General features: G+C 48.1%; 1 protein-coding gene across 3 annotated transcripts in view; it reads left to right on the top strand.

The window, feature by feature from the left end:
• The window catches only part of GLT8D2 (glycosyltransferase 8 domain containing 2), a 333,232-nt gene that overhangs the window by 169,941 nt on the left and 136,612 nt on the right, over nucleotides 1-26,679 (top strand). For all 3 annotated transcript variants that reach the window (XM_069629915.1, XM_069629916.1, XM_069629917.1), the window contains 2 exons: nucleotides 10,952-11,108; nucleotides 26,474-26,591. In XM_069629915.1, the coding sequence (XP_069486016.1) occupies nucleotides 10,952-11,108; nucleotides 26,474-26,591 (275 nt within the window). The remainder of the gene's footprint in view (nucleotides 1-10,951; nucleotides 11,109-26,473; nucleotides 26,592-26,679) is intronic.

Consider the following 26,679-nt stretch of genomic DNA (forward strand, 5'->3'; position numbering starts at 1 on the left):
TAGCAACCCTGGATTTGCCTCTGGGTCTTCCTGTGCCTTTCCTTCTGGAACTGGGACCCGTTATTTTACTGAGCATGTGCACTGACTCTGGATTTGTTCCTGGATCTGCCTGTGCCTTGCCTTCTGAAACTGGCGACCGGTTATTTTGTTGAGCTTGTGTACTGACCCTGGTTTTGCCCCTGGATCTTCCTTTGCCTTGCCTTCTGGAACTGGCAACCTGTTATTTTGCTGAGCTTGTGTACCAACCCTGTATTTGCCTCTGGATCTGCCTGTGCATTGTCTTCTGGAACTGGTGACCCGTTATTTTGCTGAGCTTGTGTACCGACCATGTATTTGCCTCTGGATCTTCCTGTGCCTTGCCTTCTGGAACTGGCCACCCGTTATTTTGCGGAACCTTTGTACTGACCCTGGATTTGCCTCTGGATCTTACCTGTGCCTTGCCCTCTGTAACTGGCAACCCGTTATTTTGCAGAACCTGTGTATTGACCTTGGATTTGTCTCTGGATATTCCTGTGCCTTGTCCTCTGGAACTGGCGACACGTTATTTTGCTGAACTTGTGTACTGACTCTGGATTTGTCTCTGGATCTTCCTGTGCCTTGCCTTCTGGCACTGGCAACCTGTTATTTTGCTGAGGTTGTGTACCGACCCTGTATTTGCCTTTGCCCCTGGATCTGTTTATACATTGCCTTCTGGAACTGGTGACCCGTTATTTTGTTGAACTTGTGTACCGACCCTGTATTTGCCTTTGGATCTGCCTGTGCATTGCCTTCTGGAACTGGCGACCTGTTATTTTGTTGAGCTTGTGTACTGACCCTGGATTTGCCCCTGGATCGTCCTGTGCCTTACCTTCTGGAACTAACAACCCGTTATTTTGCTGAGCTTGTGTACCGACCCTGTATTTGCCTCTGGATCTTCCTGTGCCTTGTCTTCTGGAACTGGCCACCCGTTATTTTGCAGAACCTTTGTACCGACCCTGGATTTGCCTCTGGATCTTACCTGTGCCTTGCCCTCTGGAACTGGCAACCGTTATTTTGCTGAACTTGTGTATTGACCCTTGATTTGCCTCTGGATCTTCCTGTGCCTTGCCTTCTGGAACTGGCGACCCGTTATTTTGCTGTACTTGTGTACTGACTCTGGATTTGTCTCTGGATCTTCATGTGCTTTGCATTCTGGCACTGGCAACCTGTTATTGTGCTGAGCTTGTGTACCAATCCCGTATTTGCCTCTGGATCTGCCTATACATTGCCTTCTGGAACTGGTGACCCGTTATTTTGCTGAGCTTGTGTACTGACCCTGGATTTGCCCCTGGATCTTCCTGTGCCTTGCCTTCTGGAACTGGTAACCCGTTATTTTGCTGAGCTTGTGTACCGACCCTGTATTTGCCTCTGGATCTGCCTGTGCATTACCTTCTGGAACTGGTGACCCGTTATTTTGCTGAGCTTGTGTACCAACCATGTATTTCCCTCTGGATCTTCCTGTGCCTTTCCTTCTGGAACTGGCCACCCGTTATTTTGCGGAACCTTTGTACGGACCCTGGATTTGCCTCTGGATCTTACCTGTGCCTTGCCCTCCGGAACTGGCAACCCGTTAATTTGCAGAACTTGTGTATTGACCTTGGATTTGTCTCTGGATATTCCTGAGTCTTGTCCTCTGGAACTGGCGACACGTTATTTTGCTGAACTTGTGTACCGACTCTGGATTTGTCTCTGGATCTTCCTGTGCCTTGCCTTCTGGCACTGGCAGCCCATTATTTTGCTGCGGTTGTGTACCGACCCTGTATTTGCCCCTGGATCTGCCTATACATTGCCTTCTGGACCTGGTGACCCGTTATTTTTCTGAGCTTGTATACTGACCCTGGATTTGCCCCTGGATCTTCCTGTGCCTTGCCTTCTGGAACTGACAATCCGTTATTTTGCTGAGCTTGTGTACCAACCCTGTATTTGCCTCTGGAACTGCTTGTGCATTGCCTTCTGGAACTGGCGACCCGTTATTTTGCTGAGCTTGTGTACCGACCCTGGATTTGCCTCTGGATCTTACCTGTGCCTTGCTCTCTGGAACTGGCAACCCGTTATTTTATTGAGCATGTGCACTGACTCTGGATTTGTTCCTGGATCTGCCTGTGCCTTGCCTTCTGGAACTGGCGACCCGTTATTTTGATGAACTTGTGTACTGACTCTGGATTTGTCTCTGGATCTTCCTGTGTCTTTCCTTCTCGCACTGGCAATCCGTTATTTTGCTGAGCTTGTGTACCAACCCTGTATTTGCCTCTGGATCTGCCTATACATTGCCTTCTGAAACTGGTGACCCGTTATTTTGCTGAACTTGTGTACTGACTATTGATTTGTTTATGGAGTTTTGGATGTTGTTTGCTTCTTGGATATTCAACTGTGGAACTGTGACTCTGTTTTGGGACTTGCCAAAGACTGGTGCCCAGACTTGGACAATTCTCCTATGCCCCTCAGTCTCCTAGTTGTGTTCGTGGGCTGCCCGGGTTAGGTTTCCCCTACTTAACTTCACCTCCTCTACGAGTGGCTGCCTGCAACCCTCTAGGCTCCTCTGACGTCTGCTTGTTCACTCAGATAGCTATTCTAGCTAGCAGATTGGGGAAGGTAGGATGAACTGTTCCCTGATACTCATTCCGTCCTTTCCTTTTCAGGAGAAAGGAAACTGCTGATAGTCTTCCTACGGCCATTCCCAGCCTTTTTGCTCCATCTCTCCACTCTAGGGTTTTTTTTGTATCCTAGTAGGTTGTGTGGTCGAGAGAAAAGTCCTCCTTGTTGGAGCCCATGCAGGGGTCGTTGCTGTATCCTTAGAGTCTGACCACTTGCACTTTTCTTGTAGTAATCAGTTTGAGCAGTTTCAGAACACTGTAGGGTAGCAAAGCAAGTGGATAAAAAGAACCAGGCAAGTAACCACTAGTAAGAGAAGTAATAGATGGAAGAAGTTAGAAACACCATAGAAAACTTTGGAATAAAAGGCACTACACATTAAAGCGTTCTTCCCTAGCTGTAAAAGAGTGTGCCTAACACCCTAGAGACACAGATCTGAATGCAGTTCTCTTCTGAAGGCTAGGAGTCTTTTTAGGTGTCTGAACAAGTGTTGGCATACCAACAAGCTGTTTGTAACAGTCTCAAAATTAAATGACAATGGAAACAATTTCTTAGCAAAACCCCTCACAATCCAACCAGCTTAGGGTAAGCCTAGGCCATGCAAGGGAGTGGTAGGACAAGGACTCTACGTTTGTTATACCCTAGGAAGGTAGGGGAGATAGGAACAGCTATCTTTACTCCACTCTACTCTGATGCACTCAGGGACCACCATAGAAGTTCTTGAAATCGCTGAGCTCCCCTTATCGCGTGGCTTGGTTCCTTTGAAAAAAGGTCCAGGGATCTTGATTGTAGAGATCACTGTTGGCTTTGGGTTTTGTGTCTGGCTAGTCGGCGGTTCCATACTCCTATGGTTCGGTCCTGGGAACTGGACAGCTGGACTCATCTGCAAGGCTATAGAAAAGACCACCATTCTGGCAATGACTTCAGAGGACCCAGAGGATACTTTGCCGGTGGCGATCAGCGAAGGCCACTCGAAGAAATGGCAAAACTCGACCCTCATGGCTAAAAACATGTTTTCCCATTGTCCTTTAGTTCTTCACTTTGAGTCTTAAGGTCTAGCAAAGCTGTTTCCGTGCCGTGAAGGGGGCGGAAACCAGATTGCCGTGAGCCTAGTAGGTGGTTAACTTCCAGGTAGTATTGGATTTGTATGTATGCCGCTCTATCCAGGATTTTGAGTAAGAATGGCACAGTGGTGATAGGTCGATAGTTGGTGGGGATGGAGGGGTCCAGTGTTTGTTTTTTGAGTAAGGGGAGGACCCAGGATTCTTAGAGGTTGGCAGGTACCGTATTTGTTTTAAAGGAAGAGTTTATGAGCTTAGATATGAAAGGGGTTAGATCCCTAGCTGCATCCTTTATTATTTGCGCTGGGCAAATATCGCCCTTACAGTTTGAGGGTTTGAGGGATAGTATTATTTTTTCGGTGTCAATTATGGAAATGGTCTTGAAGCTAAAGGGTGTTGTTGTCCTGATCTCAAGGGGTTGAGTTGATTGTATATCGGAGGGTGGCAGTGTAGCCTTTTTATTAGCAATTTTACATTGGAGAGAAGAGATTTTGTTGGATAGAGCATTTTGTATGTTAGTAGACCATACCTTGTCCTTAGGGGCATTGTCTGCCTTTTTTTTGGATATGGGATTCCAATTCTCGGAGGATGGAGAAGAGTTCTTTGGTGTTGGAGTTGGCTTTGGCAATTCTATCATTGAAGGAATTCTTTTTAGTTTTTGTATTTGAGTTGGGGAGTAAACCAAGCATTTAAGTGTGCTTCTTTCCTGGCTTTGCACAGTTTGACAGGGGCAGTCATGTCGAGTGCCTTGGTCATAGCATTGTTAAAGGTGCTTACTAGTATGTCCGGGTTGGTATTACTTCCCAATCCAGTGATGGCTGGAAGGAGGAGAGGTATAAGTTTGTCAGCAGTAATATCCTTCTTACTTCTGGTCGGAAGAGAAGGTACCATATTTTTAGTCTTGGGGTTGAGAAGGTCTAGTGTGGCGGAGAAGGTTATTAAGTGATGATCTGTCCAAGGTTGCGGGCCAATATCGGTGATATCAATATTGCAGTTGAGTTCAGATACCCAGTCAGGGGTCCTTCCTTTGATGTGAGTTGGAGAGAGGACTTTTTGAGTGAGACCATGATCACTTAACAGGGCTGCTATTGATTCAGCATGTTTGTTATCTGTGTCATTGAAGCCATGATTAAGATCTCCCATCAGTAGTCTTTGAGAGTGGTCTTTTGTGTTGTTGACTAGAAGGCTGGTTAGGTCGTCTTCGAAGGTGCCTAGAGGCCCTGGTGCCTGAATATCAAGTGGAATGTTAATGTACGGTTGTTGGAGAGAGGCAGTTTGGCTGTGAATATTTCACAGGATGAGTAGGGTGCTGACATGGCGAGTCTAATAGGAAGGGTCGTTTTGAAGATGATGGCTAGGCCACCACCTCTGGCATGTCTGCGTTATGGCCAATAGGTCCAAGTTCTCATTATTTAGGATGTCTGCAATTTCGGTGGCATGGGCTACCAATGATCTCATGTTAATGAGGGACCCTGTTCGCATTTGAGTACTATTAGCTTTAGATAGTGGTGAAGGTTTGGGTGAGGTGGTATTCTGGATCGTAAGAGTCTTGGTGACTTGTAATTTCGTGCAGTGCGCCCAGATACCTACGGGTTTGGTGCGCTTTACAAATCAATAAACACACAAAGAAACACATGCTGCTGCTTTACCTGGAAAAGCCGGAGCTTTCCCCGGGAGCGGGCTTAGCATATATGTCAAATCCAGCCCCGTGAGGGGACGGGGAAAGTCAAAATACAAGATGGACAAAGGACAGATGAAAATCTTATGACATCCATTTTCTAGTCAACGGTTCTCTACATGGCATTAGGCAGTAAAATGCAAATGTGCCCAAGACAATAAAAATGAAAAAAGTACCCGCTGCCATCACCCCATCCTGGACACATCATGCAAGTAACCACAAAGTTACAAATAATAAAGTCATAGGGACACAAATGGTATCTACCACACTTCACAGTGAAGTGATGCCTGTAGGAAAAAATAAAGGCAGAATTTTAGTATGACAAACAGAGTTCTCCTGCACTGGTAGCCATAGGGACACATCAGTGTGCCAAAAACAGACGAGGGCAGCAAGGCAAGGGGAGCACAGAGGCCTCACTTGCCTCTAAAATGCACAACAGGTTACAGACAATAGCAAAAAGTGGGGGGTCCCATTGTTGTCTAGGGAGAGAAAGCTGCAAAAAGAACATATTTCCTGACCTCCAGTAATATGATCAATGTTTTTTTCTCCCACTACCTGCAAAGCTGCACGTAGTGCTTTCACTATGGACCTGTGTTCCAACTGGCTGACTGCTTCTGGATCCCCACAATGTCTGCACCAGGAAGCAGATGCAATGATAGATGGTGCGTGGGGCAAACCCCAGCCCAATCCAATAGAATGCTGTGAAATCTGCAACCCAAAATGACATCTCAGTACCTCTGTTTCCTGTGGTGCATGGACAGTGCAAGGCACCGTAAACTCCCAGTAAGGTGGGCCCGAGGAGAACCTTAAGGTGCAGGATGCAGATAAGGCAGAGTGGGAGATGGAGGGGGTCCCAGGACGGCCTCCCAAGACCAGAGGAGAAAAGAAACAGGAATCCAGGAGAATCACTGGAAGAGATCAAGGTGGGTTCAGACCCACAGACAGGCACGGGCAGAACTCCTTAGAATGGGAGACTGGGAAAAGGGAACAGGCACAGAGCACAGACACACAACACATGTTGGGAGGTCCGATTGTGGAGCGTGTTTCAGGCTTTGAATCCTCAGCTGCACTAAAACATGGCTAGGACTCACTAGTCTTCTGCGCCTGTGCCCCGGACTCAAAATGGCAGCGCACACCGCCAAAAAGTGTAAGCGGCAGTGGTAGGGAAGCATGGCACTATCCAGCACTTTCCCCATGTATTTTAGGACTGGAGTTTGTTTATATAATCATACCGGTCCTATAATATGTTGGGAAGGACTTACAGTTTTTGCCATAGATTGGTGGGATGAGTGTTGAACACGTGTTGCAATCAATTAGCGGGTCTTTCTCTCCCATGCCCAGAGAGCTATGTTGGCTGGTGATACCAGCACAGACACTCTTTAAAACAGCCGGAAGACCTCCCCAGTGATGTGTCAAACCCTTCCTTTCTGCAGACCAGATTATTGAAAATGTATTGCAAATCACATTAAATCAAACAAATTCTGTTCTGCCCAGGTCAAAAGTCCCTTTAAAATAACATGTTTTAAGTTTGGTGCTATTGCAGTGTTTGGGCAGTGGTGAGCTTTTCAGCACTGACAAGCTGCCCTCAACCCTCAGGTTAGTTTCCAGCAAGCATGTGATGTGGAGCTTTCCTGTTCATGTTGTTACAACCATTTCGCTCACACCCCACCCAGGATCTCGTGCCCCATGCAGCCCTGCATTCACCCTGCACCGCAAGACAACCGCTTGTAGGCACACACGGTACCCCCTTCAAAGATGGCCGCCCCTTTGTTGCCCTAGCCATCTGTACTCCAGGAAGCCAGCAGCAGCCCCAAGCCATCCGATTGGCTACAGGAGCTACTACTCCCTCCACTGTCAAGGCCCTCGAGGACAAGGCTGGTGCCTGTTCTCTGCCTGTTGACTGCCTAGTCTGCCGTCTGCCAGACCCCCTGGACCTCCAGTGATTTTACCAAGGTAACTTTCCTGCCCATGATGTTACTGTTCGGTTAAGCCTATTAAGGTTCAGCTAACGTCCACCGTACATACAGAGCCTCCTTACCATCATCCCCAGGGGTTAACTTGAGCACAACGTCGCTCTGCCACTACTGCCCTTTACACGGCCTCTGCCACTTGCCATCATGTATGCCCCTATATTTGTAAGCATGTCTTTTGTATGAGCTACATAGCAACCTACTGCATCCTGAAGATCTGCTACCCTCAGAATGCGCCTCCATTGACTCTTGCCTATGTAATACACCTGTAATGCTCTCATATACCTGCAACTGCATCTAGCACACCAGTGTTCAACATTGATTGGCTCAAACCTGCGCTGCGCACAAAACTGCACCTAATATATCTGTGACTAGTACTGACCACCTCTGCACCTTACTAGTGACCCATGCCTCTGTGTCCCGTTTGCTAAAATCGAATCTAGATGCTCCTCCGCCTGTACACCCTACTAAGTGACCTATGCTCTTGTGCCTGATTGCTAAAATTGAATTTAGGTGACCCATTGCCGATGCACCCTACTAGAGTAACCAACGTTCCTGGGTCCTAACTGCTAAAACTGATTCTTGATGACCCTTTGCCTTGCACCTTTACTAAGCGACCTATGCCTTTGTGCCGCGACTGCTAATAATTGAATTTAGGTGACTCATTGCCTACGACTGCGTTTTATGCTTTGTGCCGTGATCACTAAAAATTGAATTCAGATGCCTACGCACCTTGCTAGTGACTTATGCTCGGTGCCTTGATTGCTAAAATTGAATCTAGATGATCCTCTGCCTATGAACCTTTGCTAGTGTGACCCACGCTTTTGTGTCCCGATTGTTGAAATCAAATCTAGATGATCCTCTGCCTTGCACCTTACCAAGTGAACTATGCTTTCGTGCCTGATTGCTAAAAATTGCTAAAAACCCCACGGCAGGCCCTGCAATTATGCTAGCTGTCCCAGATGATTACACGCTACTAAGACTTGATCGCACCACTTCTAGAGGTGGAGGTCTTGCCATCATAGCCAAAACTAAATTTACTATCACAATTGAATCACCCACTAATGTTAGTTCCTGTGAATCTCTAACAGCTAAGTTAATACTATCTAGTACTCAATCCATCTCCATCCACCTTATCTACCGACCACCGGGCCCCCTAGGATCATTCGAAGAAGACCTCACAGACATCCTATCAAATAATCTTAAAAACTCTTCACAACGCATCCTACTAGGAGACTTTAACCTTGGCTTTAGCGACCATGCAGACGCCAATGCCAGTACAATCAATAACACCCTAGGGGAACTGGGCTTCACCCAGAAGATTACCGAGCCCACCCATATCAAAGGGAGAACTCTGGACTGGCTAGCTGTGCACAACTGCCCAGTCATGGTCTCTGCCATACTCCCGCAGCCTTGGACAGACCACTATCTGATCTCGTTCACCCTAAAGGCAACCCCAGCACCAGCCAACAGCATAGCTTCAGCTATCCAATCCCGTAATAAAAAGAACATCACCCCTGACAACCTGATCCCGCTCATCATACCAACTCTGAACGCCAACCCAGATCACATTGATCCCCTTACGATGGTGGACATCCTCAATAAAATTATGCTCTCATCCCTTGACGCTATAGCCCCTTTGAAGCTAAAAAAGAGCAAGCCTCGGAAACACATTAACTCCTGGTTTTCGCCTCATCTGAAAGCCCTCAGACAGGAAAAGCGATGCTGCGAAAAACTTTGGCGAGCTTCCCCCTCAGAAAAAAACAAAAAATACCTGAGTAATCTAGCCTCCCAATATAAAAAAGAAATCATACTGGCTAAGCAATCGTCATTTAGCACGCGAATCGCACAAGCTAAATCTAACACTAGAGAGCTTTTCACAATTCTTAAAGAGGTTGAATCCCCGATCCAAGCACCAGATTTGTGTATCAAAGATAAACACTGGTGCACGGGCATTCAAAATGCCCTAGCGAATAAAATCTCATCCCTCAAGACTAAGATAAGCACCAAAAAAGAATCTCTGCTCTCCTCCACCAAGCAGAGTACCATCCCCCACAAAAAGGTTCACCCGAGTCCATCCTCCCCCCCAGCGTACAACCCATCCTTCAACTTCCACAAAGTATCCACCAAAGAGGTTGAAAATACCATTCTCACCCTCAAACCTTCAAACTGCCACGGAGACCTATGCCCCGCTCAACTGATCAAGGATGCTGCCGTGATCTTGCTCCATTTATTATCAAACTAATAAATGCGTCTTTCACATCAGGCACCGTACCCAACAACTTAAAACAGTCTTGGATCCTCCCTTTACTTAAAAAACCGAACTTAGACCCTTCCACCCCAACTAACTACCACCCTATCACCACAGTACCATTCCTTCTCAAAATCATTGACAAAATAGCATACCAACAGATCCAACACCACCTTGAGCACTTCCAACTCCTAGGAGTCCGACAATCGGGCTTCAGGCCACAACACGGAACAGAAACCGCACCCATAGATCTCAAGACACAGATAGACGAGTTGAGAGACCAGGGGAAGACAGCACTATTGCTTCTCCTTGATCTCTCCGCGGCCTTTGATCTGGTCGACCATGAGATCTTGTGTAACCACCTACAAATAGCCGCCCACTTCTCTCAAGAAGCAACCAACTGGATCCATTCCTTACTTAATAACCGTACGATGAGAGTCTTCTCACTATCTTCAGCAGTCAAACTCATCAGGGCAGCCAAACCCTTTCTCTCCCCCACCAACTGCACCACCTTGGCCAGGGCGCTGATCCTGTCCAAGCTGGACTATTGCAATGCCTTATACGTAGGTTGCAACAAATATATCTCTAACAAAATCCAAATCCTCCAAAATAACGCCCTCAGAGCGGCCCTCAGTATCCCAAAGAAAGCCCATATTTCAGATTCCAGAAGATGTCAATTGGCTATCCACCAAGGACAAGATATTCCTTAAATCAGTGTCTCTGATTCACAAATGCCTCCACCAAGCAGCCCCCCAATACCTCCTCGCCAGATTTACCAGACCTACCCTCTCCCGCCCCTCAAGAACGGCCAACTCCAACCTTCTACTTGTGCCCAGGTTCAAACGTACTACATCTGGGGGCAATAGCTTTCCAGTAAAAGCAGCGCAATTCTGCAACTCCCTCCCTCCCACTTGCAGGGAGGACCTACCCTACCACCAGTTCAGAGCCAGGACCGTCCACTGGCTCAAATCTCTCGACTCATAACGACTCTTGAGACCCGGACTCGCCAGTACCATGTGGCTCCTCATTGAATGTAAATATGTTTATAGTATTGCCCTAATATACATGCTCTACCTTACTCATTGAATGTAAATATGTATAGTACTGCCTCTAATGTACATGCTCTACCCTTCCTATTTGGCGTGATACGTCCGGCAATGTAACCCCAGCTGGACCTCACCTTACTGTATGTAACGAAGCTTTGCAACCCTCTTGCTGCCTTTGCGCCTGGTTACCCTTGGGTTTGGTGCGCATTACAAATAAATAAATACAATACAATACAAATACATAAGGGAAGTCCTGGGGATATCATGTGTTGTACAAATCATTACTGTGAGTGGTTGTCATTGTCTCATCGTGATGTAACTTTAATTTCCTTTAGAAGCAGCTGACGTAGCAAATGAAATCCCGGTTGTAATTTGCGCAGCCGCGGGCAGGCTCGGGGGAGCAGTCGCTGCGATCAACAGCATTTACAGTAACACAAAATCTGAAGTGATTTTCTACATAGTTGGACTAAGGAACACGATTCCACATATAAGGTAACATAAAAGCCTAAAAATTCACCATTTTACTAGAGTTGACCTTGTCTTTAAAGAAACGGGATTATGGGATAGTTGTTAACAACTCACAATGGACTTTTCCATTGAAAACAAGACTAAATCAGGTGTGCGAAAGTAACATGGGGTGTAGTGGAGGAGTGTGATTAATGAGCATGTGCAAGGTGGCCTAATTGGTCACTAACTGTTGGGGGCGGGGAATACATTTTACAAGTCTGGTGTGGTACCTACTTACATGGAAACTGTCAACATATGTTCCTGTAACGTAAGTGATTTTGGCAGCTGGCCTTCATCAGGTTGTCAATCATGCAAAAAAAGATTTGAATAAAGGGCAAAGGTTTCTAAGTGTTGCTGACAATTATTTGTAGTTGTATTTATTTGCAGAACTGGGATGTCAATTTCAAAGAGAAATGACTTACAATAAACACATATACAGATGGCGGAGGCGTTCCCCCAAAGGGTGCCTGTACAATAGCACAAAGATGAGAATAAGTGGTGAGCCAGTTTATGAGGGTGTAACAAGATAGGACAAATACAAGGTACAAAGCAAAATAAACTAAATGTATATAAGAAAGCTGTGACTTACAAAGGTAACATTCACCTAAGGGGACAAGTGCTTTGGACTAAAGAGGAGTACTAATTAGATATACAAAATTACATTATGAAAGGAATAGTTCACTAGAAAATGTTTTTGTCCCAAAAGATGGGCAATAATCAAAAACATACATTAGACATATTTTTAAAGAAAGTTCCTATGTAAAGTTTTGAGCAAACGAGGCTCAAAGCGTTTACATGGGAGCATCCATTTTGTCATTTCAGGCAGGCTCCTCAGTTCATGTTAAACTCTGCCCTGGCGGCACTAAACAAGCAGCAAACGCCCCCTACTGGGAGTTTTTTCTTACTGCAGCCAGAGTAGAGCTGTACAAGGAGGAGGCTGCCTTCACTTTCATTTTACGTTTTCAGTGCTCCCAAAGCCCAGGGAAGCACAGAAAACATAAAATGAAATGCAAAAAGCAAAGGCGCAGCAATTATAAACACAATGTTGTTGTTTTTGTGATTGCCATGGTTGGAAAACCACGGAAATCATAAATATAACAACATTGTATTTCTGACTGTGGCGGCTTTGCTTTTTGCCAATGCTGCAGTATTTACAAATACAACAACGTTGTATTTCTGACTGCTGCGGCTTTCGCTTTGAGTCTCTACCAGGAGACTCAAAGCGAAAGCCGCCGCAGTCAGAAATACAACGTTGTTGTATTTGTAAATACTGCAGTTTTCTTTCTACGTTTCCCGGGCTCCTCTGGCTTGCAGGAGCTCGGGAAAGGTAGAAAGAAAACCACAGCAAACATAAATACAACATCATAAATGCTACGATTTTCTTTCTAAGTTAGAAAGAAATCTGCAGCATTTATTTTGCAGTGCTTTGAAAAAATAATGAAATTTAAAGCACTTATCAGCAGCAGCTTGTGTTAATCTCTGCTCTCTGACAATAATGAAGCAAAAGCCACCTGCTGGTAGCTTTTGTTTATTACAGCTGACTTGCTTTTGCTTCATTAGTGCAGCAAGGGCAGAGATTAACACAAGCACAGGAGGCTCATCCATTTCACAAAATGGATGCCTCCTAGTGCTGTGCTTGAAATGTGTGACTTTGAGCCTCAGTTGCTCAAAAGTTTACATAGGAACTTTCTTAATGAATATTTTTTATATATATTTTTGGTAGGGGAGCACTCCGGTGGTGATAGTGCGCGTTACAAATATCCTTTAACATTAACATTAACATCATGTCCCACCTTTTGAGCCAATACAATTTTTGAGTGAACTATTCCTTTCAGTGTCACTAGAGGCACTGGTGGGGTCAGGTTGGGAGGATGGGGAGTGGGCGGGGGAAGCACCCTCTTTTTTTTTTTTTTTTTTTTTAAATATATTTTTATTTTATCTCAACCAAACAACATTACAACAAAACATAAATAAAACACTTCAAACAACAAAACCAAAAGAACAAAAAGTAAGGCACTGCAATCCCCGTCCCTCCCCCCTATGAGCCTGTAGAGTGTCCGCCCTCAGTGTCCGTTCCGTGCGGTGGGGCCTCATCGCTCTCAAGTCCAGCTGAGGCCGATCCCGCACCAAACAGCTCAGCTAAAAACAACTTCCATGCCGTGAGAGAGCCTATTTCTTCCCCATCCCCTGCCATACTGCCATCTTGCCACGCTGTCGTTTTGGCATCCGCCCATTTTTGGAGATCCCGCCACCAGACCTCCACTCGCGGCTTGTGACATTTCTTCCACTCCATGGCTATCCTACGTTTGACAAGCACATAGGCCAGATCTTTAAGTTTCTCAACATGTCGAAGCTTACGCGCCCTGGGATACCCTCCCAGCAGACAAGCCCAAGCCGAATCCACCTTAAGTGTAATACCCCTCCCTGCCAGCCTCCGCGCCACTTCACCCCAGTAAGTTGCAATCACTGGGCACGCCCAGAACATATGTATCATGTCCGCATTCTCTTCGTTACACTTGGGGCACGCCTGGCGCCCACTACCTAGGAATTTGGAAATTCTAAGGGGGGTCATATATGCCCTGTGCGTAATATAGAGCTGTATCTGCTTGAACCTGGCGTTCCTCGATACCTTTTTGTGGTACCCCAGGGCGCGCTCCCACATCCCATCCGACATCGGGGCCCCCATCTCCGCTTCCCACTCCAGTCTAAGGTGCCCCAAATCCTTCCCAACCTTTGTCATCAACATCTCGTACAACCTAGAGACCTCGTGTCCACCCTCTGATGCGTCATACATCGTCTCCAGCGTGGCATCCGGTTCATCGGCCAAAGTAGTTTCGGGCCACGTGCTCCGGACCTCCCGGACCACCCTATGATATGTTACATATTGACCCCTGTGTAGTCCCAACCCTGCCTCCAGTTCATCGAACTCCATCAGGGTCCCATCCTGCCAGATGTCGCCCATAGTGATCAATCCCACTGACTCCCAATACGTCCGGATAATAGTTCTCAGCTGCCCGTCCTCCTTTGCCAGGGCGATCAGAGGGAACTGCGGCATACACGGCAAGGGGTCACCCATCATCCGACAGGCACGCCGCCATATATTCCTGCCAAGGGCTAGCATCTTAGGACGCTCTCTCATCCATGAGCCAGTCACCCAAATCACCTCCCGCAGATAGAAGGGGGAACAGTCTTTCCCTAGCAGCCTATGTTCGGGGGTCTCTTCATCTGAAAGCCACCTGGCCACATATTGCAGTTGCGCCGCAATATAATAGGCCTCAAAGTTCGGCAGCTTCACGCCACCTTTCTCGTAAGAGTTCTGCAATTTCCATAATGCGACCATGTTGCGCGTGCCGTGCCACAGGAAATTCCTACACACGTAACCTAGCGAAAAACTTCCTAGGTATCATGTACGGGATGTTATTAAAGTAATGCAGGAGCCTGGGCAGCACCACCATTTTAAGCATAGCTCCGCGACCCATCATAGCTAAAGGCAATCTTTCCCAGAACCTCATGCACCTCTCAATCTTTCCCACAGCTAGTTCAGTGTTATACTTGTGTTCTTCCTCGGTCGTGTGATACACGTCAATGCCCAAGTACCGGAAGGAGCTTGTTGCCCACGGAATCCGCAGCACCGGCAACCTCTCCGCCGGTATCCCCACATAACTGCCCAGCGGGAATAATACGGATTTCTGAGGGTTAACCGCTATGCCGGACAACCAGGCATACCTCTCCAATACCTCCAAGATATACTGCAAATTCTCTTCCGGATGTTTCAGGTATAACAGCATATCGTCTGCATACAGGTATATAAGATGGCACTCTCCTCCCACCTCTATGCCCACCGGATCATACTGCTGCCGGAGGTAAACTGCTAAGGGTTCGAGGGCCAGTATGTACAACATTGGGGACCAAGGACATCCCTGCCTGGTACCTCTGCCTAACTGCCATCTATCTGACACTACTGCACCCGTACGGACCCTAGCCAGAGGCGCACTATATAATAACTCGGCCCACCTCATGTAGCATGGACCCAGTCCGAACTGCCCCAAAGCCGCCAGCAGCCATGGCCATCGGACGGAGTCGAACGCTTTAACCGCGTCCAGCGCCACTATTGCCATTTCGCTGTCCTCACTGCCCCCCCATTCCACCACCCTGTGAAGGCGCCTGTGATTGTGAGTAATATTCCTGTTCGGGACATAGCCCGTCTGGTCAGGATGGATCAGCTTGCCTATTACCCTCCGCATTCTGGCCGCCAGGACCGCTGTCAGGATCTTGCTGTCCTGGTTCAGCATCGACAGGGGCCGGTAGGAGCTACAATCATGCCCCGGTTTATTGGGTTTGGGGAGCGGTACTATAATCGCCTCCCTGAGTGATTCCGGCAGCCGCCCCACCTCGAACGCTTCATTAAACATCTCCAGCATGGGCGGGAGCACCTCCTCCCCATACGCTTTATAAAATTTACTGGGGAACCCATCTGCACCTGGGGCCTTACAAGTGGGTAGCTGCCGCACAATCTCCTGCAGCTCCTCCAGAGTGATCGGAGCATCCATCTCCTCTCGCTCTTTGTCACTTATCTTGGGCAGGCCTATGTCTTCAAGTACTACCTCTATCTCCTCCCGGCTTCCCCCCTCTCGATCCTCATATAATGTTTGATAATATTCTGCGAATGCTCCATTCACCCCTTCCTGGGTGTCCTGCTCCACTCCCTTTTCAGTGATAACTGATCGGATCGGGGATCTTGGGGTCTCGCTCTTATACAGCCAAGCAAGAAGCCTGCCCGTCTTGTCTCCCCCGGCATGCAACCTCTCAATATACTTCCTGTAATTCAGATTACAAAGCCTGTCCCAATGTTCTGCGCACCTCTGTTGCAAATTAATGACCTCCTCCATGTCCGTCTCCCCCTCCCCCAGCTCTCTCTCCAACTCAATCTCGGCCCTACGCAGATCTGCCAGGACTCCTCCCATTAATCCTTTGGATTTAACAATGGCAACCCCCCTCATTACAACCTTAAAGGCCTCCCACAAAGTACCAGCCGACTTGACGCTGCCTGTGTTCGCTTCAAAGTAAGCAACTATCTCCTCCCTCACTTCCTCTCTGAAGACTGGATCCCTGAGCGCTTCCGCCCTAAGGCGCCATGTTGGAATTCGCGCACGTGGAGGACAAAGCTGCCAACGCATGACCAGGGGCGAGTGGTCCGAAAGGACTCTCGCCCTGTAGTCTATCTGGTCACACTCCGCGACAACGTCCGGAGTGGCGAAAAAGTAATCCAGCCTTGTGTGTAACTGGTGCGGGGCCGAGTAATGCGAATATTGCCTCACGCCAGGGTGTCTCGTCCTCCACACGTCTGCCAGGCCTAGGTCTACCAGCAGCGCCTGCAGTACCCTAGCCGCCGGGCTGGGCCTGTCCACCCTGTCATCTGACCTGTCCTCCTTGGGGTCTAGTACACAATTAAAGTCCCCTCCCCAAATCACAGGACCCCCCATCCCCTCACCCAGTCTAGTGGTCAGTGTCCTAAAGTATGTCGCCGTGTCACGGTTGGGGGCATAGGTATTTATGACGCACACTACTTTATTTTCCACAAGCCCCCTTACCATGACCAGCCTCCCATCAGACTCCACAACCTCCCCAAGTAGCTTAAACGGGACATGTGGTGCAACCCAAATCAGCACACCTCTAGCATAGGCAGAATATGTGGATCCAACAACAGTCCCTCTCCACTTTCTCCCCACCAGTTCCAGTTTATCCCGTGTCAGATGTGTCTCCTGTAACAAGGCGATATCTATCTTTTGTCTTTTTAGGTACAACATGACCTTGTTACGCTTAAGGTAGCTGTTAAGCCCTCTAACGTTCCACGTTAGTATCCTAAGGTCCCCCATGATGCATCAGTAGCTCCCATCCCTTTCCCAGGTCCACTCGCCTCCCCCCTACCGCAAGGGCCCCCACCCCCAGTTTCTCTCCCAGGCTCATATAAAAACTGACCCTCCCCACCCCCCTAACCCAACCAACTGCCCAGCTCCATCCCTGGATCTCAGGCATCCCTGTGTTCGGTTCTCTCTGGAACCCAAGTAGAGAACCCGACAGGATGTCACCCCACACACCGTGACTAACCTAAACTCAAACTGGGGTACAAAGAACAGTCCCCGGAGGCTCCCCTCCCACAATTCCGTATCCGCACACATGGACCATGTTTCGAAGTCCTAACGCATACACTACCATAACAAAGTCCCACCGACTATATTCCAGTCCCAATATTCATCGCCCAACCGGGCCCGCAGCGTCACTTATCTCTTCCCGTTCCATCCGCCATCCGCTCATCTGGCTCTTGAGGACAATTTTGTGCATCGAGCCATTCCATGGCCTCCTCCGGAGTGTCAAAAAACAGTGTCTTAGTCTTAAAGAATATCTTCAATCTGGCCGGGTAGAGCAACATATACTTGTACCCCGCTGCCCGCAATCGCCTCTTGACCGCCCCAAAGTTCATGCGACTACGCTGCACTTGCAGGGTGTAGTCGGGGTAAGCAGTAATGGTCGCCTCTCCTCGCTGTATGGTGCCCCCCTTACGAAAGTGCTCAAGGATCCTTTCCCGATCCCGATAGTTAAGGATCTTGGCGATCACAGGCCTAGGTGGGTTCCCCGGCGGTGGTCTTCTGTTCAAGGCCCTATGCGCCCTCTCCACCGCAAACCCCTGCGACAGGGCTCCCCCAGTGATCTCCTGCAGCAGCAAGTTCTCAATAAACTCCGTGGGGTTCTGGCCTTCAGCCCCCTCCGGCAGGCCCACGATGCGAACGTTATTTCTCCGAGCGCGTCCTTCCGCCTCTTCGGCCCTACTTTCCAAGTTACCCACCCGCTGCACCAGGGCATGGATATCACTCTTATATGCAGTGCAGTCCACCACAGTAGGGCCCATCTCCTTTTCCAGAGTTTCCGTGCGCTCAGCAAGGGCTCGTACATCCTGCCTCAGGAGGTTCACGTCCTCCTGCACCGCCCCGACCTGTAATTCCAAAGCAGTTTTCAATTCGACCACAGCAAGTTGGAGCTTGGTCTCCCACGTCGCCTTCAGGTCCGCGATCGCAGCGAGGACCTCCTGGTTCGCACCCCCGGCGGCCATCTCTTTGGTCTGAGCTTTATCCTTGCTCCTGGCACCTTCCAGGCCGGGCGACGTCTTGGCGTATTCGTCGAGCGTAGGCTGCTTATTCTTCGCCCTCAGAGGTTTGTTCGACATATCTCCAGTCAGGAGCGTCCTTCTGGCAGTGCTCCGGTCCAGGCCAGGGAGGCACCGTGCCCATACACCACGACTCAGTTGAGAGTCCCAGCTCGCCCCACAGCCTCGGGCACCGCTGTTGTACGGCGCTCCCCCCAGATGGGCTAGGTCGCGCTGCCCCCTTCGTTCTGCTGAGAGGGCGCACGTATGCTGTGGTCCCAATCCACCGCTCCTTTGTCCCCTCGTCAAGCGGCGGCGGCCATTTTGTCGTCAGTCGTGATCTCGCCACCAGTGCTTCATTCGGCTCTTAAGTACACATGCGCACCACGAACCCGTGTAAAAATGTGTCCTCGCGTGCAGCCGGACTTCATGTTCACAGTCTTCCCACTTTCTGCCAAATCACAGCGGTCCTTGCGCGGTATCAGTCGGATTATGTACGGATCAGCGGGAGCTCCCGTACAGGCACGTCCTTTCACATGGCTTCCAAGCCACGCCCCGAAGCACCCTCTTTAGCAAGTAAGTGAAGTTTGGGCTGAGCTTTGAAGAGACCCAGGGTTGGGCTAGCTTTGGTTGTGCTTGGTAGCAGGTCCCATTGGATCCGGGCGAGTAGAGAGAAAGAGCAGAAGCGAGATAAGACACATGGCAGGTATGGGACGGTGAGGTTGAGTGCAGAGGAGGAATGCACGGAAGGAGATGGTGAGTAAACTGAGATACAATCATACAGGTAATGAGGAGCAAGACCGTTGATAGGTGTGTAGGCTAAGGGAAGGAACTTGAATAGGGAGAGGTTGTGCATGAGAGACAACCAGAGTATGCTTTCGGCAGGCGAAAGGGGGGCGGATGTCTGGGTAGGGTGTAGAGAGTGTGGGTAGCAAATGTGAGGACTTTATCTAGAGGGAGGACTGAGTAGAGAGAAAGACCAAGGAGTAGGCTTGAGCAGTAGACATGTTTGCTGAGCATGGCAGTGGAGATTAGAGCTTGTGTAGAGTGGTTAGTTACAAAAGGACACATTTTCAGAATCTTGAGGCTGTTAATACGAGCAGCAGAGTCTGTGGTAGTGATGAATGGTTGCAGCCGGATGTCGCTATCAAAGAGGACCGCAAGACTGTCAGCCCTTGGAAAGGGGGAAGAAGTTCCTCCAGGAAAGAGAAAGAAGAGAGGAGGAGAGCAATGGTATTGGAAGCTAGGAGAAAGATTACTTTCATTTTTGAAGAGTTCAGCCCGAGTCAGTGACGAACTGCAGTGAGACACTTCATAATTCATTCTCAGATGTCTGGAATGAAGACAGAAAAGGAGAAAAATATTGGAGTGTCATCTGCAAAAAGGTGATAGAAAAAGCCAGAGTATGAAATACATCTTCCTAGGGTGTGCTATAGAGGGTAAAGAGCAGAGACCAAAGGACTAATCTTTGGGAGATGCCAGCAGTGAGAGGGTTGGGCTCAGAGGTTTGCGAGTTCCAAGACATTTTAATGGATCAACCTTCCAGGCAGGAGCAAATTTGAGAAACACAAAGTCCTGGAGAGTGAGGAGGAGAGAAGAGTGGTCGGCGGTGTTGAAAGTGGCAGAAAGAGTATAGAAGAAAGTTTGGAATGGCGAGCATTATGGAGAAAGTTGGAGACAAGCATGAGTGCAGTCTCAGTGGAGTGTTTACTACGGAATCCAGATTGAAGTGAATCTCCAAGGCCATAATCCTCCAGGTACTTAGTGAACCAGTCGAAGGCCATCCACTCAAGGACTTTTGAATAATGGGGAAGGAGAGAAATTGGGCAATAGTTTTGCGGGGACGTTTGGGTCGGCAGATGGGTTTTTCAATAGGGTTAAACAGTTGCAGATTTATAGGAGGCAGTAAGAGTCTAGTGGAGGGATGGAGCTTAAAAAGCTCAATGAGAAAAGGGCAAGTGATTGAGACTAAGTGCTTGACTATTTGGGGAGCAAAAGGGTTGATGGGAGCTCAAGAGGCGTTGGCACTGCAAAGGATGGGTGCTAATTCAATAGGAGAGGTAGGGAACAAGAAGTCGAGTATCGAAGAGGTGAGGGAGAGGCGGTGGACAGAAAGAGGTCTGGGGAGGGAGAAAGAGGAGGGCTTTGAGAGAGACACACATTTTAGAGATTTCAGAGGGAAAGTAGTGAGCAAAGTCATGAACAGAAAAAGAGGCAGCGATGGATATTGGTTTGGGAGGTGTGAGTAAAGATTTTGTTCCATATGGAACTTCTGAAAATTACAATTCCCAGAAGTTTGCTTGCTGAATACCAACTCCCTATCTAAGCAAGCTGATGGACCATAAAGTCGTATTGTAGAAAATCCCACTGGCGTTATTATATGAACTGACATTTAAAAAGTTAGATTGCGTTCACATCACTAAATGTAGCGAAAATACATTATAATTCCAAAACCAATGCATGCACAATTATAACTGATTAAGCAATAATAACAGCAAAGTCAAATATTGAAATGCAGGATTTTAAAATGTGTAAAGCTAACCACGATTTTGTGGCTGTTTATTTATTTTACGGTAATGCTTTAAAGCTAATTATCAATATGTACATTTTGTTTTTAAAGTAATTATCATCATTCCACAGCTCAAATAAAATGTAATGCCTTTTTAGTAGTACATTTAAAGAAAAGCTTCTTAAATGGGATACGAACAGTGTAAATTAAACTGGCATTTTGGCATGATGGCTTGCCATAGCCTCTTTTTTAAATTAGACCCAAATAAGGAAGTCCTTTTCAAAGCTTATACAAACTATTTTGAGGCAAAAGGAGGCTATAGTGAAAGTTTTGGTAGCTGTGTTTGCTGCTACAAGCATCAGGGTAGAGAGTGAAGGCGCCCTGATCTTTGAGTCTTCGGATGGAGTGTAGTCTTCGAGCTGCGCTAGCTGTGTTCTTGATCATGAGTTCTGCTGGGGTTTTGCTAGTTGCCTCATGAGGGGTATTTCTGTAGCTCCTCAGCATCTGGGATATTGCTTGAGGCATGGATGCAAGGACTGTGGCAGCCCTCTAGCGCACTCTCTTTATGGTTGCCATGAATCGCTCCACCATGCTGCTGGCCTGCAGCGATGGTGTCGGATTTCTTCGGGTTCTCTATCTGAGCTGCTTGTACATCAATCCGTTCGTAAACCCTCGCCAATTCAGCAATTTCCTGTTGTGGGAGGGATTTCTTTAGCAGGTGTTTTCTGAATTGTGATGGTATACACCCCTCTATCACTCTCAAACGGATGGCCTCATCATCATAAAAGCTAGCAAAGTCTCAATACGTAATTTTCCTCTGGAGACGTAGTATGAACTGTCCAATCGTCTCATGGGGACTTTGGTGCACTGATTGAATGTGTATCGCTCGTAGTCCCTGTTGGGAAGCACAACCAGTCGACCATTTATCGCGTTGATGAGGAGTTGGTAAGTAGACTTTTCCAGGGGGAAATGGTTTTAATGACGCTTTTCATTTCTTTCCCTACCAGGTTGGTGAAGATGTTGAGTTTGTGGGGTGCGTCTTGGTTTCCAACTGCTCTCATGAATTCCTCAAACTCATCCATCTACTCCTGCCATCTTTGTCCTTGATCTTCTTGCGGTTCCAGTGTGAAGGGGTTCGGGCGGCATAAGAAGGATACCGGGTTGGTGGGAGCTATACCCGCTACAAGCTGCACTGCTGGTCCTGCTCCTACTTGCGACATGACTGCCCTTTCTTGTTGGGCGCGGTGGCTGCGTCACCGTTATTTTAATTAGTTCTTCACTATCACTTTGATTTGCTCTTGGGCGTCTTTTGCACTGGGCTTGGTCCGCAGCGGCACCCGCCGTGCTGCAGAGCTTTGTAGGCTGTGTGGGTCTCTGGGCCACTTTGTACGTGGTGGGGTCAGGGTGTAGGCGTTATTGTTGGCACTCCCTTTTTAGCACCTCACGACCCACATTTTTGTACTGTTGTGATCCTCACTTTCAAGTGGGTTTGCTGTTCTGTGTTTGGTATTGATGTCAGTTAATCCTCATGTTCTAGTGGGTTTCTTGTGTGGCACATTTATTATTCCCCAGTCCTCGTTTTCTAATGGTTTATATGTGCTGTATGCACTTGTGACGTGTGTATCAGTGTCCCTTGCACCTCTCTGGTTGCTGGTGGCTTCCTTTGATGCGAGCAGTGGCTGCGTACTGTGACCCCAGGAGAATGACTCCCTTCTCCTGGGTTATGTTTCCTGGTCTGTTGAAACAATTCCCAATTCTTACAACAGTCTCATGCCTCACACGTTGTCAAGGGGAGTGACTCCCTTCCCCTGATAGTAAAGTCCACACAATACTTTCTAGATGGGCCAGGAGAATGCCTCCCCTCTCCTGGCGTCGAGTCTCAGATAGCCCGGGGGAACGATTCCATTCCCCAGACCGTAAAGTTCCACACAATACTTTCTTGGTGGGCCAGGAGAATGCCTCCCTTCTCCTGACATCCAGTCTCAGATAGCCTGAGGGAATGACTCCCTTCCCCAGACCGTAAAGTCCACACAATACTTTCTTGGTGGGCCAGGAGAATGTCTCTCATCTCCTGACATCCAGTCTCAGGTAGCCTGGTGGAATGACTCCCTTCCCCAGACCGTTAAGTCCACACAATACTTTCTTGGTGGGCCAGGAGAATGACTCCCTTCTCCTGATGTCCAGTCTCAGACAGCTCGAGGGAATGATTCCCTTCTCTAGGCCTTTTTGGACCTTACTGCCTGTCCGAGTTACCAGGAGAATTCCTCCCTTCTCCTGGTATCTTGTTATTAATTCCTTACAACCAGGGGAATTAATCCCTTCCCCTGCTCTTCTTTTCACTAGGCTTCACACCTACAACAGCCAACTCTGAGTGTTAGGAGGGTCTGCAACTCTGGCTTCTCTTCTCCTTTGACCTGGCTCACTTGGTTCACTTCCCTGCCAAGTACTGCCACAAAGAAGATGACTTGTATCTTGTTTAGGGTCCCCGACCTTCCTTTGGCTGTCAGTGGGTTTATCCCTGCCACTGTCGTGAGGGACTCTTTCTCTGGAGTTCTCTTTAAGGTACTTGGAGTCCTCGACCATTCCCTGGTGGTCAACAGTGTTTGCTCCACCACTGCAATTAGGAAGAGAAGGATTGTAGGCTTTCTGCCTCTGCCGTGACACCTATGCGCCATGGTTGCAATGGGGCCTAGGGACAACTTCATGCACCCTCTTGGTAAGCAGCCCCACATCCCCTCTGGATCTCCTGTGCCACCTTTACCTTGTTGGGGGTTTCAGCACGTTGCTGGCACTTCCTGGGAGGGTGGACGTCTGTTCAGCCTCTCCAGCATCTTTCTTTTCCTTCGGCTGTGCGTTGGCGTTCCCACTGCCTTCTGTGTTCCTTCTTCCTCTCGATACTGCTATGCACCGGTCTGCTTCTGCAGACCTCCTGATCATCAGATGTGGTGGACTGCCAGTGTCCTTGGAGTTCTCTACCTCCAGATCAACGCAGGTTTGTATGGCCCACGTTCGGTGCGCAGCACACCTGCTGTCCTCTGCGGCTGCCCGAGACACAGTGTTTAGCCCATTGTCGATTTTTATACAATATTGTCAGCAGTGTCTCAGCCCATTATATAGGTCCTTTGTCTCCTTCACTGGTTTCATTTTCATTGATCTGCAGGGCCAACTCGTCCCAGTACTTGGATTACCTAGGTTCCTGTTGTTCTTCGTCTTTCCAGAACCTTGGGGTACTATGCCTTATATCAGTAGGTTAGCAGAGGATAGAGTGTGTGGGGTTGTGATGTTCTCAAAAGGGCTGTACCCTAGATGTTCGTCCACATCCTTATAGGGGGAGTTCCTCTACATGAGAGGGAGTTCCCGCATTAGGCCACCCCCAGAGGGACTGTGGGGTAGCCGCCTTACCACCCTGGGCTCATGGGAAAGGGCTCACCCTTGTGCAGAAGTGGTGACATATAGTGATTTGTCACAACACATAAATGGATGCCGACAACTTTCCTCTTCTGGTTCCGCCGTACCTGTCAGCCCATGCACGCTGTGGAGGATCAGAAGAAGGCATCAGTAAAATAAATCTTTAGTATGATATTTATCCTAAAATAAAAAAAGGCCTATCTCTACCTTTATCTATGGGGTGTTCCCTGCCTATTTTACTAAGGTGCTCATCAGTCAGGATGAATGTCCAAAAACAAGTTCGTCCACTCTCCAAATCTAACCTATCTGACCCTAACACTAATGTAACTAACTTAGGCCAGGAGAATGACTCCCTTCTCCTAGTTGCTGTGTTTTGTCACAGGATTTTCTATATTCTTTAGTTCCACTCAGTAGACCATACGCAAATAGTCTCTTGTTATCATCTGGGTTAAGTTCTGTAACTCTTTTAGGCGACTGATAGATTTCCCCTCCCCTTTTATGCAAATAATCTTCCTTTCGTATAAGTTCCTTCTCTCTTCCTTGTTCGGCTCTAGCCTCTCTTCCCAGAGTGCTGTTTCATGTATGAGTTCTGTCTTTCTGTTTTCCTGGGTTCTTGTTTCCCAAATGTCTTTCTTTATTATATTCTCTTTCTCATCTTCAGACCCTGGGCTGACTTTTCCGTTTTCCCAAGGCAACAAGTGTTCGACTCTACTCCTCTCCCACTTGGTGTATTTCATGAATCTCTGCCTTTTATGAACATGGGTCTCATTCCTCTCCTAATTTCCAATACCTTTCTCATTAGCACTGGGATGAGTTTTATTCGAGTTATAATGAGTCCCTCTTAACTGTCTGGTAATCCCGTTCCCGTATTACCATCTATTCCGAGGGGTAACGTCACCGTCATCGTTATAGTCTTGGACTCTCTTTCTGCTTCTTCTTGGCTCCGCAGCTCACTTGTTGCTCTGTCTGTTTCACATGTGTTTCGTTCTCGTCTTCCGAATCGCACTAGCTCTGCATCTCGGCTTGAGAGTAGTTTTCTTCCGTCAGTGGTATCGGCGTAGTTCTGCGCTGTTCTCTCTTCAATCGCGTTGTGATTTCTTCCGTTCTCATATGCCAGTCTCCCAGCGTCTTTGGCTCTGTGTCGGAGCTTGACAGGCTTACGCGTTCTGCAAGAGCTTGCCTCCTTGCGTTCTGCAAGAACTTGCCTCCTTCTGCTCTGCTACACACAGGGGGCGTATTACCCCGGTTCTCTCAGCTTTCTGGCTTCTCTTGGCTTCTAGCCGTCCCTCACCATTTCTTTGGCCGCTCTCGCATTTTCACCTTCTTTCTTGTCATATCATCCCTTTTCAGCCTCCTCGGCACAGTCCATTGGAGGGACTGATTCAAAGGGATAGTCTTCGTTTTCTGTTGTGGATAGCATAGGTTCACTTAATCTTTATGGAATTGATAATGTTCCATTAAGTCAGACAAATCCGTATAGGCCATCACTTTGAGGGCACTAGGGAGTTCCTCACAGGAACAGGAGTCCTTGTCCCCAACAGGGAGTCTCTCTCAGTGTGGTCCCACTTTTGTCGACCAGAGTGGGCTGACCTCCCTACCATCACATTAGGAGGGGGGTTCCACCTTTGGGAGAAGCACAAAATCCCTCGATTCGTCACAGCGCACTCGTGTGTGTCCAGGGGCGCGATAGTTCAATTTAGAAAGACTGCTCGGAACTGTCAATGACCGGTCATTCATCTTTCTGTAAAAGTCTTTTTCACTCAGGATCAATAAATGAGCGGTAAGGTTGTAAAATAACGCATGGAAGGCTGACATTGAGGACAGCACTAGGAAATGGCTGTCCATTTTAAGGCCTGTGTGCAGAGGCTGCCTGGCATCTTAAGCTCAGGCTTCTCGAGACCTTCCTGTGCTGCCTAGGCTTGTCCAAGCAATGCCTAGAGGAACAGGAGAGCGCACCCTGGTCTACTTAATCCCTAGGCCACGAGCAGTGAGGATCTATTAACAGAAAAGCTGGGGTGAACGGCATGCTCCCCTAAAAAGTGGGAGCAGAGCCGAGGACCAGGCTGCCTGGGAGATCTTGAGGGCACCCAGGAGTTAGGGCAATGGTGATGTGGGGGTTGAGCTCCTCTTGACGTGAAGCTGGGCTCGTCTGCAGTTCTCTCATCCTGTTACTAGGGGGCAGCAGATAAACTGCTGAACGGAGCGCTGCTAACGTGTATTATCGTGTTAACGTGTATATGTCAATCAGAGCTTTGGAGAAAGACGTAACTTCAACGTGGTCTTACATTTTAGAAAATGGATTGAAAACAGCAAGCTGAGAAGCATACGATTTAAGATTGTGGAATTTAACCCTATGGTGCTGAGAGGAAAAATACGCCCTGATGCCGCCTACCCTGAGTTACTAATGCCGGTGAGTACGCACAGTACATGCCTGTGTCTATGGACAGTACATACGTGTCTGTATGGATGGACAGTGCATGCATGTGAGTATGTGCAGT

This window comes from Ambystoma mexicanum, chromosome 12 (genome assembly GCF_040938575.1).
Source record: "Ambystoma mexicanum isolate Mex_15411 chromosome 12, UKY_AmexF1_1, whole genome shotgun sequence".
NCBI lineage: Eukaryota > Metazoa > Chordata > Amphibia > Caudata > Ambystomatidae > Ambystoma > Ambystoma mexicanum.